Raw genomic sequence first — 19,799 nt, forward strand, 5'->3', positions numbered from 1 at the left:
ATGCATAATTCTCAAAATCCCATGAGTTAAGTATTGTCATACAGAGAAGTTATGAAGCTTGCCCAATGTCGTACAGCTAGTAAGCAGTAGAACCTATAATCTGAACTTGTGTCTGACTGCAAAGCCCTCATCCTAACTGTGCACTGCTTTTGCACGAATTTAGTACCAAGCATCAGAAGCTCCACTCTTTTCAATGAAGCAACGTTTCAAGAAAGCCCCTTGGAAGTGTCAGAACTCATTTTTAGAAACAAGATTCTGCTAAGACTGTTTAAACTTGTGATAGTATTTTATAAGTTATTTTAAGAGTGTAGTTTTCAAGCCTGCAGATTGCCTTGGAGGACAACATATTTACAGGTTTCTGCCTGAACTGATTATGATCCATGCTATTTGGAGATGTTTCCATTCTATCATTTTGCTGAACACAACTTTGGAAAACTGCAATAATTCAGTAAAATGGTATGATTAGCAACCCCTGCATTTGGTTGCTGTGTATCCCTTTAGTGATTTGGCTTTCAAATTCATAAGAAAAAGGGAGAAAGGGAGAGGAATCAGCAAAACCACTTAGGAGCTTGCTCTCTTACCATTGGAAAGGGAGAATGTTTTCTTCTCTATCTACTCTTCCTTTGGGAGTAATAATGGGGGGATGTATCTCAAATTTGAGACACATCTGTAGTTTGGTTACAGGCTCTGCAGGGTATCATTTTATTAGTTCTGTACAATGAAACTATTATCTTAGTACAAGTTGCCATTTTAAGACCTGTGAAAAAATAAAAATATTGAGAAAAATCAGTCTGAATACTTTAGTAAAGTATTCAGTAAAGTATTCAGTATTCATAAAATGCTCTATTTTTTAACTTAGAAGTTTTTTGCTTAGACATATTTACAGCAGACACAGAGCAATTTTAGCTCTTTATTTTCTACTTTGTATATGATGATTTGCTTTGCATAGTGGATATTCAGTAATTGTTTTCTCGTTACTCTTACCACATCATTAGAGTTGAGTTCATTTTCACCAAGTCATGTTTTAGAAGAATCCTCTAAAAATAGAGCTACATATTTAGATCTCTTAGATCTAGATCTTAGAAGCTTCTCTCTCTCTTTTTTTAACTGGGACAGACAGATACCTTACTATTTATTTGCTAGCTAGATAAAGCACGTAGTGTTTTCAGAACAATGCCAGTATCTTATTGACCTTGCCTTCCATAATTTCTATTTTCTCTTGCTGAAGTTTTTACAAAAATTCTCTGCCATTGAATGAAAGTTATGAAGGATTAAGAATAGTAAAAACATTCAGGTACTAAAGTATGTTCTATTATAGGAAACTGATTTTTTACTAGAGGCAATTGTCGGATGCCTATTGCATAGACTAATTTACTAGCTTATATAGCATCATTCTGAAGGAAAAAACAGCACTGGTTTCCGTTTATTGAATATTTACTATGTGCCAGACACTGTGTTAAGTACATTGATGATCTCATTTAATTCTCATAACAATTCTAGAAGATAGGTATTTACTTATGAACAAGTAAAACTCAAATGTTTAAGTAACTTCCTCATGGTTTATAATATCAGTCAGAATTTGAATCCAATTTATTGATTTCCAAACCCATATCCTATACTATAAGGAGAGAAATGAACATAATTTCCCATTCACTCCAGAATATGAATATTTGTTTCTTAGAAGAGCAGACTTTTATTGACCATGTCCAGCCATTTTAATTGAAGACATATAACATGTGACTCTTACCAGTACAGTTGAAAAATAACAATACCAAAGAATATGAGAGGTTGGTAAATACACAGTGAATGCTGCAATAGCTAGTCACTGCAACAGCGACTGTAGGGACTCACTAGCTTAGTTGTTGCACAAAGACCTGGAGTTGTCTTTGCTTACAGAGCACTTCATTTTCTTACCTGATGGTGCCATCAAGCTCCTTTCTCAGCCCTCAATTAAGCTTCCATTAGCATAGAATTTATAATGTGTCACCAGTCCAATATGCTTACAATTTGGACCCATGATGGCGACATTCAAAGCTTGGGAAATAATTGCTGTTAGTCAAGTTACAATTTTCCAGGAGGAATTTGTATTTTAGTCTTCCTTCACTTTAGATTTCTAAACAGCAGAGTAAAATTTACAAATGAGGGTTTTTGAGGAAAAGACTATCTTCTTGACTGAACCAAGTATGAAAATATTGTATGGCAGTGGACCACATATGTTAGGTAATTTTGAGTCCTTTCTAGGGATTTTAAATGTTATGAATTTTATTTTGGATAGGTAGGTGTAGGGTAAAGAAAATGTCAGGCTTTTCTGCCCTCCCGCCATCAGGATAGATGATGGATCCTTGAGGTCCTGAGTGCATGCCTTTGGCGGGCACCTGCCAGCCTTCCAACCCCCCAGCACACCTGCCTGCTGTGTAACTGGTAACCCCAATAAAAGACCTGCAAAAAACCACTGAGGACTCTGACTCCTCCTTTACCCGGTCTGCATGGGATCAGAAAACCTGCACTGTATCATTCATGCCCTTACAGTAGGATTATATTAATTTGTGTTTAAAATGCATGGTGAGACTTTCTCTTATTAGAACTCAACTAATTTACAAAAAGAGTATAATTCCTTTAGAGAGGAAACTACTCCAATTTCACAAATTTGAAAGTAAAACTGCCTTTGAGTTAATAAGGGCAGAAGCCACAGGCATTCACATTTTAAGTTATCGCTTTTATACAGCACTAGCAATATCTTGTGTTGCAGATCTTAAAAATTAAAGTTTGATAAAATGTGTGTATAAACATCTTCATTCTCTGGTTCATTTTATAACTATAGCAACACCTCTCAGTCCCAAGTTACTCAACATTTGGAAAGGATTAGTGTTTAAGCTCTGAAAGAGTTGGCCTATTCCTTGATTTTCTGTGTATTGAATGACCCATAGCGTTTGCCAGATATTCTGACCTACAGATAAAATTGATGAAAGTCAGAGCTGGGGTTTTCCTACCTGTGTCCTATCAGTCTTCCCCTAAGCCACAGTCTGCCTTTTGATGGCTCTAATAACTAATTTGGTCCTCTTCTCCCTCCCACCCCCCTTCTCCTTGTCTGTTCACAGGTTATCTTGACGAATCAAATTACAACCCATCTGAGTGGAGCCCTCGCCTCTCAGGCAGACCTGGTGTCTCCAGCTGATGATTTGTCCCTGTCTGAAGGTAAGGGATCTGTCCTAAAGGGGCTGAAACTTGACACTGACGCAGAGCCCCACTGCCTCCGGTTGAGAGGTGGGAGAGCCAGCTAACAAGCCCTGGCCAGTGAACCCAGGCCGGAACCTGCCGATTTTGGCTTGGCCAACTTTCCTGGCATCTGATCTCCTACACTTGGACAGTCTTTGTAAGGAGCTTCCTTTTTCACTTGACTGAGTCATCTTCACAGGCATCCCACCGCCTTCATCTTGGGGCTTGTCACTCCTCTGTGGGTTGTTTTGGCTTCTTAGTATGAGGGCTGGTAAACTGCTAAGTGACTGTTTGTGAGACCGATGGTCAACGCTTGGCTTTGCCTGTGGTTCCATAGCAATTTGGCCATTTGTTTTGCTGGGTACTTTTGAACTGGCTAAAAGTGCACACCAGTATCATGTGCCAGGGATGTAGCATTCCCGATCTGCTTTACAGAAATATTAAGAAAAATTCTCCATGCTGGTAAATTTTCTCCACCTCCTCCTGCTAGCAAAGGTCAGGTTGGCTGTGATTTTCGAAGCTAGGGGAATTACACTGCTGAGCAGTGGGTGGTTTCTAGTTTTACTGAAAGTTCTTACTTGACATTTCTGAGTTCTGCTAGCTGTAGTCTACTTGCTTTCAGGGCAGAATATTGTGGCTGGGGTGAATGTTTATAGTTGTTTCTGACCCCTCTGCTCTTTTCATTTTCTCAGAATTATTCATGAGGGGATCTATGGAACTTGTAAGCCTAGCCAGGCTGCCCAAGGTGGTATTCCATGGATAGACCTGGGTACCTGGTCTCAAAAACAGCAAGGACACTCCTGCTTCTCAGTGGTATTTTTCAGAGTGGAAACTATTTTTTTTACAAAAAACTGTAAAATCCTCAGCATACCCTAATTCGCACATTCAGTGCATTATTACTTTCCCATCACCTGGATTGAAAACGTGAACCATCTACTACTGCACTCCTTTCATTGTCAAGTCTACTTGCTTTTTCTTTCCACATACTTTTTTGCTTGGTCTCCCTTTTTTTGTAATTTGTAGTGTGGTTAACTGACTTATTAAACTCACCTGCACTATATTAGTAAATTTCAAAATGACCTTCCCCCTCCCGGCATCCTTTACCTTTTCCAGTCTACCACTACCAATTTAAAGTCTTCACTTTCGTCTTCCTTTTACTGTCTTTCTACTACTCAGAAATCTAGTTGTTTTTTTGTTTGTTTGTTTGTTTGTTTTTAGTCCATTTCTGAGAACAGGCTACCATCAATAAACTTATGTTAAGATATCCAGGAATTTGCAGTTTGTTAGTTTGAAATCAGCCAGGGTAGGCATCTTTAGACCATGGAAATCAGCTAATACTAAAGCCAGACTTTTTCCTTTTCTTTTCTTTTGCATGGGTCAGTTTCCCAAAACACCACTAGAGAAGAAAATTAATGCTTTTTAACTCTTTAGTCTTTTCCTTCCCCCCCTATCCTATAATGGTTCTTGCCAATACCTTAGGTGAAACACACACAGCAGGCCTGCCTGCCACCTCCCATCCTACCTCCCTGTCTCAGCAGACACAGCTTGTAGGGAAAGTGGAGTTAAATTAGGCTTTTTTCTGCCTTCCAGTCACTGGCCTCTATGGCTGCCACCTGTGGTCTTGCTTTACGCCTGGGTTTAATGGCCCACACGTGGAAACGTGTTGCACAAAATGTTTGGGAGCATGAGCAGGAGGCCCCGTGCCTGTAATTGTGGATACCTGCTCCAAGAAGCTGGGGAGCACAAGGCATGCATACCTATAAGTACGTGTATGGGCAGGAAGGGACAGTGCAGGATCTCTATGATTGGAGCAGATGGGGTAAGGAGGAGTCCTGGAGCCCTCAGTGGCTTTTGAAGGCTTTTATTGGGATTTACCAGGTACACAGCAGGCAGGGGGGCCGGGGGGCCGGGAGGCTGGCAGGCTACCCAGCCCACAGCAAATCTTGACTCTTCCTGGTTCTTCTGGTGATTCTGCTTCTATTTTGCTCTCTTTCGCTCTTTTCTCTCTGCTTCTGCAGGCATCCCCATGACGCCGCCCTTATAAGCCCAGTCTTAGCCCAGGTGAATCCCATCTACCTATGCCCACACCCTATTCCAGGTGCCCGCCATCAGGCATGCATTCAGGACCGCAAGGATCCATCATCTATCCTAATGGCGGGAGGGCAGAAAAGCCTGATACCTTTTCACTTACCCTACAGTATGGAAGCCCAGGAGAGATCACTGGACTAGGCGAAATGAGGCAAGGTGAGAGGGAGACCAAGAGAGAACACCAGAGAAAAGAGAGCTCAGAGATCATGGTGGCTGGGAGGCTTGGTTGCTGCCAGCCTCCTGGCACCCCAGCCTCTCTGCATGCCAGCCTCCCTGCTTGTGCCAGTGTACTCAGTTCTCTGCTCAGCATTAAAGGCCTGTAAAATCTATTGAGGGCTCCAAGATCCTTTCCTGTTCTGTGGGAATTGACAGTGAACCTGCCCAGTCTGGAGTGGTTGCACTACACTGCTCATGCTGTATCAAAAAGGTTGCCCAGTCTCACTTTTTTTTTTAAGATTTATTTATTTATGCATACAAGAACTGGGGTACAGGCCAGAGGTGTGAGGGTGAGAGGATTCACCAGAGACAGAGTGGAGAACAGAACAGGCCGACTGACTGAAATATACTGCTGAGGGGAGCAGCGGGCGAGTCAGGAGAGGTCTGCTGTGCCATGTGGGTCTCCTCCCTGGCTGGGGATCAAACTTATGCTGCAGTAGCTGTGGATAGCTTCATAGGTTGTGTCTTAACCCCTTGTGCCATCAGGGAGGCCCCCAGTCTCTTTTCCACTGCTTTTCTTCCCAAATCCTCTCAGTCCTTCGAGGTTTATTTAAAAACCACCTCTTCTACAAAACCTCCTGCATGTTCCAGTCTGCACTGGTCTCAGTCTTCCTCTTCTGTGGCCTGCTGACTACCTGCTCAACTATATAAAGAAAGGGTCTAGAAAAATTAATACAACTTGTCACATTTTCCCAACTAGATTGGCAGATTTTCAAGGGCCGACTACTCTTTATTTTTTTTGTATCCATCCTGTGTTCTAGCAGCTAGCAAAGTTCTAGGCACATAGTTGTCAGTAAATAAATGCTACACCAATACTGTAGTAAATACTTTGTATGAATAGTAACCATGAGAATCACATAAAGCACCTATAAACATGGTTAAAAACTGTGGTAATAATTATTATACACACACACACATTGATTCAGTTCTGAGGAGATCAGGAGAGAATATCTTGTTTCCTTTCTGAAAACCAATTAAGAACACTTCTTTGTCCTGGTTTCCTGGTTTATCTTAAGCAGAGGAGTAAAACAGATACAGAGGAAATTGCTTTGGGCTTGGTAAAATTGTGTTCATGACAAAGAAAGTTACCAGCTCATCCTTAGACAACATTTCCTTACTAGGAAATGTAAGCGGGAGTGGAAACTGATTTTTCCAGATCTTTTCCTTGTATAACTAAGCAGGTAAAGAGGCTATGAGACATTTTTCCTGACGTTTCCAATGAAGTTCTTTACAAATGAATTAAAGTGTTCAAATCTTGGAACATTTATACCTATTCAAATATTTTACAGTAGTTGTTAATGTTACTGTGATTAATGTGTATAAATTGCTTTGTTGTCATTTTAAACACTTGTTGTATTAGCTTTGCTGTTGTGTTATTAACTCTGATCTTGAGCAGATTTTTTAGTCACTTTGGACCTGGGGGAGGGGCTTGGGGAGGGGAGGGGTGTGTGTGTGTGTATGTGTGTGTGTGTGTGTGTGTGTGTTTAAATGGCAGGTTGGATGAAAAGATTGCTAAAGTCTTTTTCTGACTCTAACATAAGAACACGCCATGGCCCTGAAGATCAGGAGCATTCACTCATTGATGGGTTTTTTTAAATTCTGATTTACAGCATGGGCAGAACGATGGTATTGCCCTTTGTCTTTATTAGCATACCTACAACAGCATCCGCTCCCTGTATTGCTCCCTCTCGCTCTGTACACACTTCTGGTCTTGTCTGTGTGTCCCTTGCTCGGTCTTCTTCTCTCCTCTAAGAAATGGATGCAAATCATTGAGAGTGAGAAAGACTGGGGCGAGGACAAGGTCCACCCTGTCCTGTAATAGATTTCAGCTGCAGAGCAGAGGGCACTGCTTAAACTGCACCCTTGAAAACAGTTACGTGGTGAGAACAAGTGGCCTAGAGCAGCCAGCAATAAATGATCTGAGTTGACCTGAGAGAAGTACCCAGCAGGGGCCGATTCAGGGAAATGAAGTCCCTTCTGCTCTGATGCAGAGAAGGGAATACAAGTGACCTGGCCCAACTGAGATCTCTTCCACCCCAACGGATCCTGTACTATTAATATCTGCCAGCTGCAGGCCCAGAGCATCCCCCTGCTGAGATCAAAAGAGCCCCTATCTTAGCTGGAACAAGGTCATCTGCACAGAGCTGTAAAAGCGAGCCCTGCCTGGCTGCAGGGACCTTTATGGGGGAGGAGAAGTCAGGAGATGGGGAGGTGCTCTCTCACGCTCCTTTAATCTCGGCTGACCAGCTGTTGCCCTCCCAGTGTTTGTAAAGTTGAGAGTTCTTTGTTTTTGTGTTGCTGGGTTTTTCTTTTTTCCTTATTAATTTGTGGCTGGGTTGTTGCTTGGATTATCTAGACCCATGTTCACTGCTTGGGTCCGTGGTATGATTCGCTTCATTGAGGGTTCATTCCACTGTTGAATTAGTCAGCCTCCAGGTGGGAGAGCTGAAGAAGGGAGCAGTGGACCCCAAAGGCCAAGGACTCTCCCCGCCCAGCTCCTGTCCCAGAGCTGTGTGCTTTGAGAAGGAATGAGAAAGCAAAGTAAAGTTTCCTTATTTAGTTAAAAGAACTCCTGATATGTCCAATGTGCTTGTCAATTTCCAGCTTGCCTTTCACAAATGTTGTTTCATTCATTTGGGAGAATGGAAATTTTAGGACTAGCAACTTGACCAAAATTACATTGTGAACCTAAGAACAGAAATCAGAGCTTTTGCTTTCATAATTTACATTGTTTTAGATAAGACATTGTGAGCCAAAATATTTTCTTCAGTTTTTTGTTGGCAGGAACTCAGACACCTAATTATAATAGGGTTCAGTGATTGGTTACTGTCCAGGTTATTGCGACTGTTCTGGGACCAATGACATGTTTCCAAGATGCCCTCACCACCTCTTCCTCTGGTTCATCAAAGCTACTAAGAACGATTGGCTCTTAGTCATAGGGAACATCCATCCCTTTTCCCCAAAGTGATCAGGAAAGACTCTAGCAATCATAGCTTAATAAACTATATCCTATTCTGAAGTCACTTGGCATTTGAGCAGGACTGGCTGAGCCCCCATCCACCAGGGCACAGTTAGTAGGTAAGAGCGATATATGGTAAAGTAGGGCCTGTGCAAGACTGTAGGTCTACTCAACCTAAACCACTGGTTTTCTTTCCCTAATAATTTAATTGGACAGCAGTTTCTTTGTGTGGTGATTGGCACCCCAGATGACTTCATTGGAAGACAATTATTAGATTGTCATCCTGGCATCCCCAGCTTCTGACATATTAGTATCCTTTCATCTACATTAATAGTTTTTGGTAAAAATTGAAAATCAAAAGTGCATGAATGGGTCAAGGAACGAACACAAGAAAAAAAGTACTTACTAGAATCAAGAGTGGTTTCTAGCTTGAGTATTGGAAGCCTTTCTGTTCCAGCTGAATTGATGGCTGATTTCATGTGCAAGAGAAAGTATTTTGGGGTTCATATTCTCTAACAAACCATCCCTGCAAAAAGCTGGAGTCCATTTGAAAGATTATATGCAAGTGTGTGGCTTGTATCTCTTTTAAAATAAATTCGACAAGCAAGAACAGCTCAGAATGGTCGGGGCAAACCAGGGACTCATGGTTGTGAAAGAAGCAGACTTCAAAGCATGGTATGATTTTTCAAGTTTTATTTCCACTCTTGCTTTCCAGCTGGATCTGCTCTGGATTTACTGCAGGATGTTTGAAAATGTGGCTCCCTGCTAATCTCAGACAGTTGCTATGATCAATGGTTTCTTTCATTTCCGATAAAAAACACTGGTGTTTCTGCTTAAATTGTGTGTACTTTCAGCTTTATTATTATAGTTGTAATTTATTGTCCAGCATTACCCAAATTTGTAATCCATTAACCACAGACTTTGGGTGGGTTGGTCAAGTTAGCACAACTCTCTCCACACTTTAGTTCCATGTCCTTCCACAACCCAATATAAAGCTAATTGTTGATTGGTTAAATAGGACCCTGTACACATTTAGTATGGGTGGAGAAGCTTTGAAAGTCTTTCTCTCAGGGATATGGTGCAGGTTGTCTAAAATTAGTGCTTTAGAAACATAAAGTGTCATCATGTGACTACGAGGCTAACACTAACAACTGTGATCAGTGTTGTTAACATTAGCATTCCCATAGTATTTTAAAATATTTTAAAATGATGAATCACTTAATCCACCTCAAGCAGCAGAAGCATGGAGAGAAGGAATTGCTCAGAGGCCAACAGTTAATGATAGTGGTGCTAGGAACAGAAGTCAGAACCCCTTCAGTGAAAGCCTAGATTTGGACTCTGTTGCTTCTTAGGGGTTGAGTTTTGGATAAAAGTATTTTAAATATCCTAGTAACCTTCCAAGTTTTGATTCCAAAGCCACAGACACGTATCAACACATACAACTTCACATTCCTCTGTTTGCAAAGAGACATGCACCTACCCATGCTCTACTTTCCCTAGTTTTAAGAAACTGTGGCACTTGGCTGGGTAATATCACTTCCTGCAACTGTCCAGTAGTCACAGAAGACCTAATTTATTTATAGAAAAAGAATAAAAACCTGTGGTGTTTATCTAAAGTAAGCCCAAATATTATGTGAGTTGAGAGAAGATGGGCATGGCCTGCAAATGTCTGAAAGACTGTAAATTTCAAAGGGGGAGTAACTTGTCAAGGATTTTTAGCCAGGAGGCAGGGGGCAGTTGCACCCAGACTGAATGACCCAATGGAGAAAGAAGTCAACCACCACGAGGCACTTCTTGGTCAGGAGCTGTTTTGATAGTTTGCCAAAGAGGACACGTTTGAAGCATTCGGTATATACTAAGATCAAATCAAATGAGAATTAGGGCATTTTCTTTGGGGAGCAGTCATGGAGGTGGTTTGTGGGAGATCTGAGCTGGATGTAGTCCCCTCACCCACTATTCTCTTCACTACTGAGAATTTACCCGCTAATTTCCCGGATCTGCACACGCTTCTGTTAACATCTCACTGTCAGAAGGTAGAAGGAACAAGAACACAAAATCCAGCTTTGTCAAATGCTTTAGATGCATAATAATGGGGCCAAAAGCCCAGAGAATGGGATGCCAACAGGTGATGTGATCCAGGAGGGTTTCAAGTTGGAAGGAGTCTCTGAGAATCCTTGTTTATTATCATCAAAGAGAATTATTTATCAGATATAAGATGCCTCTAGGTAAGAGATCATGAAAAAGGGGAGAATGGCTGATCTTTAGGAGTAGTGCCCAGGGAATAATTCTAATGGAGAGCAATAGTAGGGAGAATGTATGCACTGCTTTCAGACAAATATGGTAGCCACCAAAGGCTCCTGGATTTTGGAAAAGGAAAACAGTTTTCTGCAGAGGGGCACCTGAAGGGTTCAGTGAGGAAGATATATGCAGCAGGCCTTGAGGAATGGAAGGAATTTCAGTAGGCAGATAGAATATAGATTAAGGAATACTGTGTACTAAGGCATCAACTCAAATGGGCCATATTTGTCCTTCTGTCATTCTTCTCCTCTCAAAATTTGTTCTAGTCACACAGCTCATTCTCTTGTTCCTCAAATTCCTCATGGTGTTTCTGCCTCTGGGCTTTGCACTTGCTGTTCCCACTAACTGGAGTACTTGTCCATGTCTTCCCTTCACCCATGCCTCACTCCATTCAGTCTTGCTCAAGTGTCATCTTCTCAGAGAATTCTTCCTTCACCTTTCTAAGATGATTCCCTTACTCCCATCCCATCCTTCTCTATTCCCCAAGCCTGTTTTATTTTTCTCCATTGTTCTTACCACCTGACATGTATTATACATTTACTTGTTTATGGATTTATTATCTTCCTCCTCTGCTTTCATAAAATCTTCTCAATGGCAGGGATTTTGTCTTTATCACTCCTACGTTCTTTAGTTCCTACAGGGTATTCAATAAATATGGGGTCTGTGTTGCAGGGACATGTTGGATATGTTGGGATGGCAGAAAAGAGTTCTCATTGCCTGGGGTTTTCTGGCTAGTGTAGGGAATCATCCAATTAATCTAGAAGCATATTGGAGCCAGACTTTAAATGCCAGATTAAATTTTATGTTGAAATGATCATAACTTGCATTTTGAAGACTATCTAAATGATATGCATAGGATGGTTTAGCAATGGGAAGACTGGAAGTAAAGAGATTATGAATGACCTCAAGTGTTTAGAAACATGGGCACCCATTACCCACTAGGAACTATACTACATGCTGAAGGTATTGAGATGAAAAAAATGATGTGTAAATAGAGGGTACTCTGTTAGCTATGGTGGCAAGAGCAAAGTTATTTGAAGAACTGCCAATCATTCTTAATGACTGGGGTGCTGGGGGCATGAATGAGAATGGCAAAGGGTGAAACTTGAACAAGTGGTAGCGTGGATTGTGGATGTCTGGAATGCCATTTTAGGGAGTTATGACTTTTTCTGAAGCACCTATAAGAAAACTGTGAGGATAATCCATTGGTAACACAATTCCTTGATCAACAAAATTGATAAAGGTTCTTTGGCCAGAATTGTTTCTCCTTCCTCCTTTATAGTTACATCCTTTCCAAAGCCACATGTTGAAGGCGGATGATGTTCCTGGATAGAGCTGGTCTTCAGTCAAGGCTATAGAGTGGTTTTGTTTCACCCAACGGAAGCTTAGTCCCATTTTTCTCAGACTTTAGCATGCTTGAGAATCATCTAGAGGGGCAACTAATAGACATATTACTGGGCTTCTACTCCTGGAGTTTCAGTCAGTTGAAGCAGTCAGGGAATAGTCATTTCTAACAGATTCTCAGAAATTGTTGATACTGCTGGTCTAGGGACACTTAATGAAAACCACTACTTTATTCATTGAGTCTCTCAAAAGACTGGTACCAGGAATACCAAGATGAATGTGAACTTTCAAGAAGACAATCCCCTGATAGAAGGGATAGGCATGCAGAAGTAGTGCCTTCAGGACTCATGGTAGCCATATGCCTTCACTGGGTCGCAGTGGTGTTTTCTATAGATTTTGTCTCAGGTCTGGGGTGCAGTAGTTACAAGACAAGTTCAGGATTCTGGTAACAAGAAACAGAAAGTCACTCAAGTTCACTTTTAAATAGTCAGGCCTGTTAACAAAAGTTGCTAACATTTATGAACCATATATTATGTGCCTGGCATTCTGCATCCATTACTGCATTTAATCCTCACAACAACCCTCTGAGGTGGATGGTAATCATCCCATTTTATGGATGAAGGAACTGAGACTTCAAAAACAACACAATTATTGGCAGAATCAATATTCTAAGCAAGGGAATCTAGCTCCAGAACTTACATTTTTATCTACTAAGTTCTTCTTTAAGGATGCAGTTAGGATTCTCATGGCTAGATGAAAACAGGAACTAAAATACAGTCAGATTACTTGGGAATAGGAAAGGTTGAAACGTGGGTAATTCTCTTCATTTTTTTCATATCTTCCTCAGCTTTCTATGGCACTGGCCCTTACTTTTATGGTCTGATTGGTTCAATTTCCCTTTTCACACCTTATAATTCTGGTGATGAGTTATGCTTTGATCCATTCAGTTATGGCCAAGGAGTCATGTGGTAGAGAACATAGATAGTACACCTATCCTGTCTGTAGGGTCCAAGGATAGAGGGAGCATTTTCCCCTCTAAGGGGTGATGAATGAAGGGCAGATTTCTTTAGAAGGGTCTACTTATGAGGTGAGTACCCCAATAATATCTAGTGGAAGGACTTTGTCCAACTGAGCAGAGTTTATTACACATTGTATACCTACTTTGTGTCCATTCTCAGCATCTTTTTCTTCCAGATCAGGTGTTTTTGTGTTATGGTTTTTTTGTTTGTTTGTTTTAGGTACCTAATCACTAGTCCGTGCAACCCAGTATAACAATATACTGGGTTAAAAAAATATATATGTATGTATTTGAAAACAATTTCTTTCCAGTCCCAGATAACCATCTGACTCTTCTTTGATCAATTTTTTTATATACCCACAGTCATCTCTAGAGTTTCTCTTCAGGGGAATAAGAGAGATCTGTTTATTCAGAATCCACTATCTCCTTCAAACATTTATTATCTGATGATTTATATGAGGCTGAAACTTACCTGTATCTAAGTCACCTCCTACTCAGGGACATATGACAATCACATTAGCACAGACTGTACCCTGTGGTCACCCATCATTTACCACTGCTTAAAACAAGCTAAGCTGGAGAAGCCAAGATGGCAGCCAGATAACTGCAGTATGTGCAGTGGAGAAATCAATATTTCTGAGTTACAACTTTTCCATAATAATGCAATATACTGAAGAAAATTTATTCCCAACCCTCAGGAGAGGGTCTAAATTTTATGGGTTGAATGCAAATGTGTATGTACTCTGTGTGTGTGTGTGCATGCATGTTGGGAGCTATTCCTGTGTTTAATAGATGATAGTAACATCTTTTTAGGGTCTTATGTTGGTGTTCTTAACCATATTTCTACCTAACAAATCCATAAAAACAGCTAAGAGGATCCAAGTTTCCTAGGAGTATCTATAGAACCATCCAGCTATAGAGGAGGGATGATACCCAGTAGGCCAAGGTCTAAGGAGACAAACTTTGTTTTGTTTTTAAATAACAAATGAGGCTAGAAAAATGCCAAAATAAATTACTTCTGAGTTGAGTGACAAGGCAAACATACCCCAATTGAAATCTTTAAAGGCAGAGTACAGGAAACAACATCAGTGAATTAAATGGTTGCCAAAGCCCCAAAGAGTAGATCTAAGGCCCAGTCAGGAAGAACCTCCTGCTCCTTCAGGGGCCAAGCTGGAGTTGAGGGAAATAGATTGTCCTTTGATGAGATAGTACAAGATTAAGGTGTATCACCAAGAAAATTCTGTCTTAGGGTCATCAGAATGTAAACTCTTTGAGGACTCCTTGTCTTTTTTGTTCACTGCTGGCTCTCCAGAGGCTGGAGGAGTGCCTGGTAATAGTTTTTCAATAAGTATTTGATGAACAAATGATGTACCTACAGCTATCAGGGGGAGAAGGAGGTGATCAAAGAATTACTTGAAGCTTTAGATTTGTATTTGCCTTAAAGGAGCATGAGACTGCCAGTGATTTTTTTCCACAGATATATCATGTATGCTCCAAAGTTCCATCAAAGCATGGTCAGCTTTAGTGGTGTTCCCGAGCCAACTGTGTGATAAATAACAAGCAGTGCAGAGAAAGTATCAGAAAGGAAAGAACAGGAGCCTGATGGCTGTGCTTCTGAAGGAGAAACCTCACCCACATTTACAGAGTAGTGACTGAGGTTGTTCAGTCTGATTTACAGTAAGGGCATTTTCTTTCCTTTAGGTCCTGTGCTAAGCAGTTGCTAGGGATATGGAGACAAAGTTGTAGTCCCTGCTTTTTGGGAAGCTTATAGTCATGTGGTGGAGGAATGGTGATGGATGTGTAAACAAGTACGCTGTGATGGCCCAGGGCTCAGGACGTTGCTGGGAAGCACATAGGGGTTCTGTTTTAGGGATTAGAGCTCTCTAGGAAGGCTTTGAGTAAACTAATACTTGAGCTGGATCTTTAAGTATCAGTAGCAGTTCCCAAATGGGATAGAGGAGGGCATTTCCCCAGGCCCAGGGAAAAACCCATATTTTGATTCCAAAACATGGGAGGAGACCTGTGGGCAGTGCATTAAGATTGGCATGGGAGAGAATGGTGAACAATTTGGCAGGGGCCAGATTGTGAAAGGCCTTATCCATCATGTAGTTGGTTTAAATTCTTTCCTTAGTGTAATGGATAGCTGTTGAAACAAGGAAGTGACAAGATCATTTTGTGGTTCAAAGATACTTCTCAGGCAGCAATTTATAGGTTAGAGGGGATGGAGATAAAACTAGAGAACTTGGATTTTGATCTCTTTGAGGGTAATCACTTTTGGGTGGGAATAACCTTAAATTTCTTAAGGCAATAGGAACTTTATAAAAAGCTTTAACCATTCTAAAGTCTGGGTGGCCAGGTCTGGTTTTGATTTCCCACCTTATCAATCTGGGAGAGATTTCTTTGGTGGAAGCTTCTGAGTACCATCAGGTAAGCCCTCCATTTCTCAAGGCATCTTAAAGTTAGAAATGGCTGTCTGTAATTCTATGCAAGGAGGTAAGAGAAGATAGCAAATGATTTGAAGTACCAAATGGTACTCTGGAAATTAATACATGTTTTATGTTCCTTTTGCTAGGGATTATAATGATAATAGTAAGTGTTTGCATCAGATACTGTATAAGCATGAAAAATCTCTATAACTTTGTAAGGTTCAATTATTACACCTATTTTAGAAACCAAGAAACTGAAGCACAGAAAGTTTATAAAATTTGCTGATGATCACCTCACTAGTGATTAGGTGGATTCAGACCTGGAGAATCTGGCTCCTGAGTCTGTGCTCTTGACCAGTACAGTACACTCAGCACTACAGGGGAATAATATAATGACCTGGTGGAACTTTTGATCATATAAATTCTTCACTGGCAGAGTTGAGAGGGTTCTGGGATTCCAATATGATAATTGTGGCCATTTCTTTGTATGTACCCTGGAATTACAGATAGGAATTACAAAAGCAGTGTGTTTAAATAGTAAATAAAGTACTGCATCTGGAACTAGGAGACCTGTGTTGAAAGGTCAGCTCTGCCACAAACCATTTGTGTTATTTTGGGCAAGTCCCAGGTTCCGTTAGCCATTTACATGGCGGGGAGGGGCATGTTATACAGTGCCTGCAAAGGCTGCTGCTTATTTATTTAGCTATATCTATATATTTTATTTTTATTTTATACATTTTTTACATCATTTTTCATTTTTGCACAATGTATGCATTTTCATCTTGGTTATTGTCCCCACACAATCCCCACCTGCCTTGTTTTGATCGTACTCCCTCCTCCCACACCACCCCCATGGTGTGTCTATGGTTTATAGTTTCTTGTTGATTTTGAATATTACTCATAAATCAAAAAGATAAACTCATGCAATTTGCAGCAACATGGATGGCGCTGGAAGGGATCATGCTCAGCGAAATAAGCCAGAAAGAAAAAGAAAAATATGGATGGTCTCACTCATAGCAGGAATCTAGAAAAACCTAAATAAGGGACCAGGAAAAAACCTAATTATATCTATCTATATATATTAATTTATTTACTCATTTATACACTTAGTTAGTGGAAATGGAAATTGTGCAAATTGAGGACTGCCTATACATGTTTACATTGACCCAGGCAGGCTTAAAGCTGACTGCTGAATTATTAGCCCACTTAAGTTTTATTTATTTATTTGTTTATCAATGAAAAAGTAATGGCAAATCATTGAGCTCGTTTCTTCTAAACTTTTTCTTGAATCTCGTTAGAATTGTTGGTTTATGTGGCTTGTAGAAGCAACTGTCAGGAAACCCAAATTGTGATTGTTCCATAATTTCAAATCAAAAATGAAATAAAATTTCAAGTTGGCAAAATTTAGTAGATTTCTAGTTTTTTTCAGTTCTAGTCAATTACCTTTTCTTTCTCAGGCTTTATAATAACCTCTAATAGCAGAAAATCCAGAGAACATAGCATCTTTCAGCGAAGACACGGATGCAAAAACTTGGCACTTTTACTCCTGTCATTGCAGATATTAACCTCTCCCATTGTTATTTAAGAATGGCAGGTTCTCATTTCCTAGATTTTGTAATTCCTCACATTTTTTTGTCATGATCTTTTTTACCCCTCCACCAAACCATCTGTGCCCAGGCCCCATCTCTTCCTTTCTCCTAGTCTCTCTAACCATTATCTGCTTTTTGCCAAGTTCAAGTTTTGTTCCTTCTATTCTTGCAGATAAATGGCTTTTTTTGGTTATTTATATTCCATAGATGAGTGAAACAATCCTATATCTGTCTTTTGTTTTCTGACTGATTTTGCTCAACATTATCACCTCAGGTGCCATCCTTTTTGTCCCAAATTCCATCATTTCACCATTCTTCACAGTTATCAATATTCCATTGAGTAAATGTTCCATAATTTCTGTATTCATTCACCCATTGAGGAGCACTTGGATTGGATCCATGATTTGTTTCCTTCCGAAGGAAATTTATATTTTCTCTTCTTTCAGTCAGGCTTCTTTATTTTCTCTTTTAAGTATAAACAAAGCAAGCCTCAGGCTGACCAACCCCTCTATAAGCATTTTGGCATATTCCTTTGTCAGGTACTATATTGGTTATCTAGAATAGCAATCTTCATAGTTTTTGAATCCACAACCCAATATTTTTTAGTACATTTCCCCAAAATACATAAAACTGCTATCTATAATATATAGGGCTACCACACCCACACATATATAGAAGATTTATTTTATTTATTTATGCATATAAGAACTGGGGTCTAGTCTAGAGGTACAGGGGATAAGAAGATTCACCAGAGACAGAGTGGGGAGCCAAGCAGGTAGATCTATTGAAATACACTGCTGAGGGGAGCAGGGGGCAAGACAGGAGAGATCTGCTATGACATGTGGGCTAGCTCCCTGGCTGGGGATCAAACTCATGCCACAGTGGCTGGTGGTAGTTTGATAGCACTGAGACTTTAACCCCTGCACCACCAGGGAGGCCTCTGTATGTGTGTGTGTGTGTGTGTGTGTGTGTGTGTATAAAAGATTCTAATTTTTTCTTCCTTCCTCCCAATGAATCATTACATATATGCTTGCCACTGATGTCAAGGGGATAATTCAATTTTTTCCCTTCCTCGTTTTCATTGAAAAACTCTACTGTCTCCAAAAGGGTGAGACTCCAATGGCTCCATCCTTTCATTCATTCATTCACATGTGAAAGATCTATAATGTGAAATGCTTAGATGTTCAGGAGTAACAAGAACAATTACCAGGTTTGACCTCTGCTCTCTAGAACATAAAGACAAATTCAAATCATGTTAGCTCTATCTGGTTAGGACCCTACTACGCAGGAGCATACTATAGTGACGCTAAACCTTACATCTGAACTCACTGTGTATGTTACACTTTAGTGAATAGGAGAGAGGAAGATAAGAAAATAAGGAAGATGAGAGCTGCACTCACGAAACAGCTAAAATCACACTATAGTATAACACTCAGTGAATTGTCAGGTCGAGGGAGGCAGGTTTTAAAAGTCAGAAGCACTCATACAAAGGAGAGATCATTGCAATCTTGTGACTTGTACCATCATCTTAGGTATAAAGATAGAATGAAGAAGGACTCCATGACCAGTCTGTCCCACTCACAGTATGGGGAGAGCCATGGCTATTAGCCAGCAGACAACCTCCAGCACAGTTTAGACCCACTTGTGAAGTGGCAGGTTGTAAATCACCTCCATGTTCCACAGAGAACTTGCCAGGCTGGCCAAGGTAGCTCAATGTAGCTGTGCACCTGTGGTGGGTGACTGTTTTTCTTGGCCAGCTGTTTAATGAGCACCAAATCAGATAAACTGTGCTTGGTTCCTATGCTCTCTCCAGACACAAACAATTAAGCACATCCTGCTGGAATGGCCATGTTTGGGAACCTGGCTTTCCTGTGCTGATCATCTGGTTTTCCTGTCCCTCGGGGCAAGAGTTTGGAGAAGCTGTTGAAGCAATCTTGAGAACACAGTTAACCCTTAAAAGTTTAGCTGTTCATCACCAAATATATCCAAAAATGGTTTGCAGTAAAAGCTTACTATCTGTGGCAATCATAATAGTTACAAAATGGTGACCTAGCGAATTTCTCCCTCTACACCATGGATCTTTTTCCAGTTTTGTAACCATTTTGCACTCTCAAGTTGGGGTGAACATCTTGCCCCTCTTAGTTTATTCATCTGTGACCTGGGGTTGTCCAGGCCTCAGGTGAAATTCATGAGTAAAACCTCATCTAGTTGAGTTTCAAATTTTGTGAGAAACCATTTTTCTTCATGAGAATGCACAGATCAGGTGATGCTGATTGATTCCAGACCTGCATAGGAACAAGCTCTTGCTGGACAGCTCTCCCGGAAGTCAACTGAGATTGGTTAGGAGGAACCCCACATGGCTTTTGGCCAACGATGTTGGGAAGCCTAGTGGGCTTGAAGGAACTCTAATCCTGATTTTCTGGCCTACTGATAAACATTCTTGCAATCCCAAGTGTACCAGGAGTTTACCATAAGTATGATTTCAGGCTATCTTTGAAAACACCTAAGTTAGTAATGCTGTCTCTTTGGGAGATGTCCTTCATGACTGGAGTGAGATTCTGGTAGGAAGTACCAGGTGGAGAAAGAGCAAGATAGGGTATGTTGCTTACTAGAGGACAGATATGAAACCAGGTGATGGGGTACAC

General features: G+C 40.7%; 1 protein-coding gene across 11 annotated transcripts in view; it reads left to right on the forward strand.

Moving 5' to 3' along the window:
* The window catches only part of RAD51B (RAD51 paralog B), a 538,718-nt gene that overhangs the window by 372,542 nt on the left and 146,377 nt on the right, over positions 1-19,799 (forward strand). For all 11 annotated transcript variants that reach the window (XR_008550226.1, XR_008550227.1, XM_054691203.1 and 8 more), the window contains one exon: positions 3,099-3,195. Coding sequence is in view for 9 of the 11 variants with exons in the window: in XM_054691203.1 (XP_054547178.1) it covers positions 3,099-3,195 (97 nt within the window). In the remaining 2 variants the exon portion in view is untranslated. The remainder of the gene's footprint in view (positions 1-3,098; positions 3,196-19,799) is intronic.

Source organism: Talpa occidentalis, unplaced genomic scaffold, assembly GCF_014898055.3.
Source record: "Talpa occidentalis isolate TD23 unplaced genomic scaffold, MPIMG_talOcc4v2.1 talOcc4.11, whole genome shotgun sequence".
Lineage (NCBI taxonomy): Eukaryota > Metazoa > Chordata > Mammalia > Eulipotyphla > Talpidae > Talpa > Talpa occidentalis.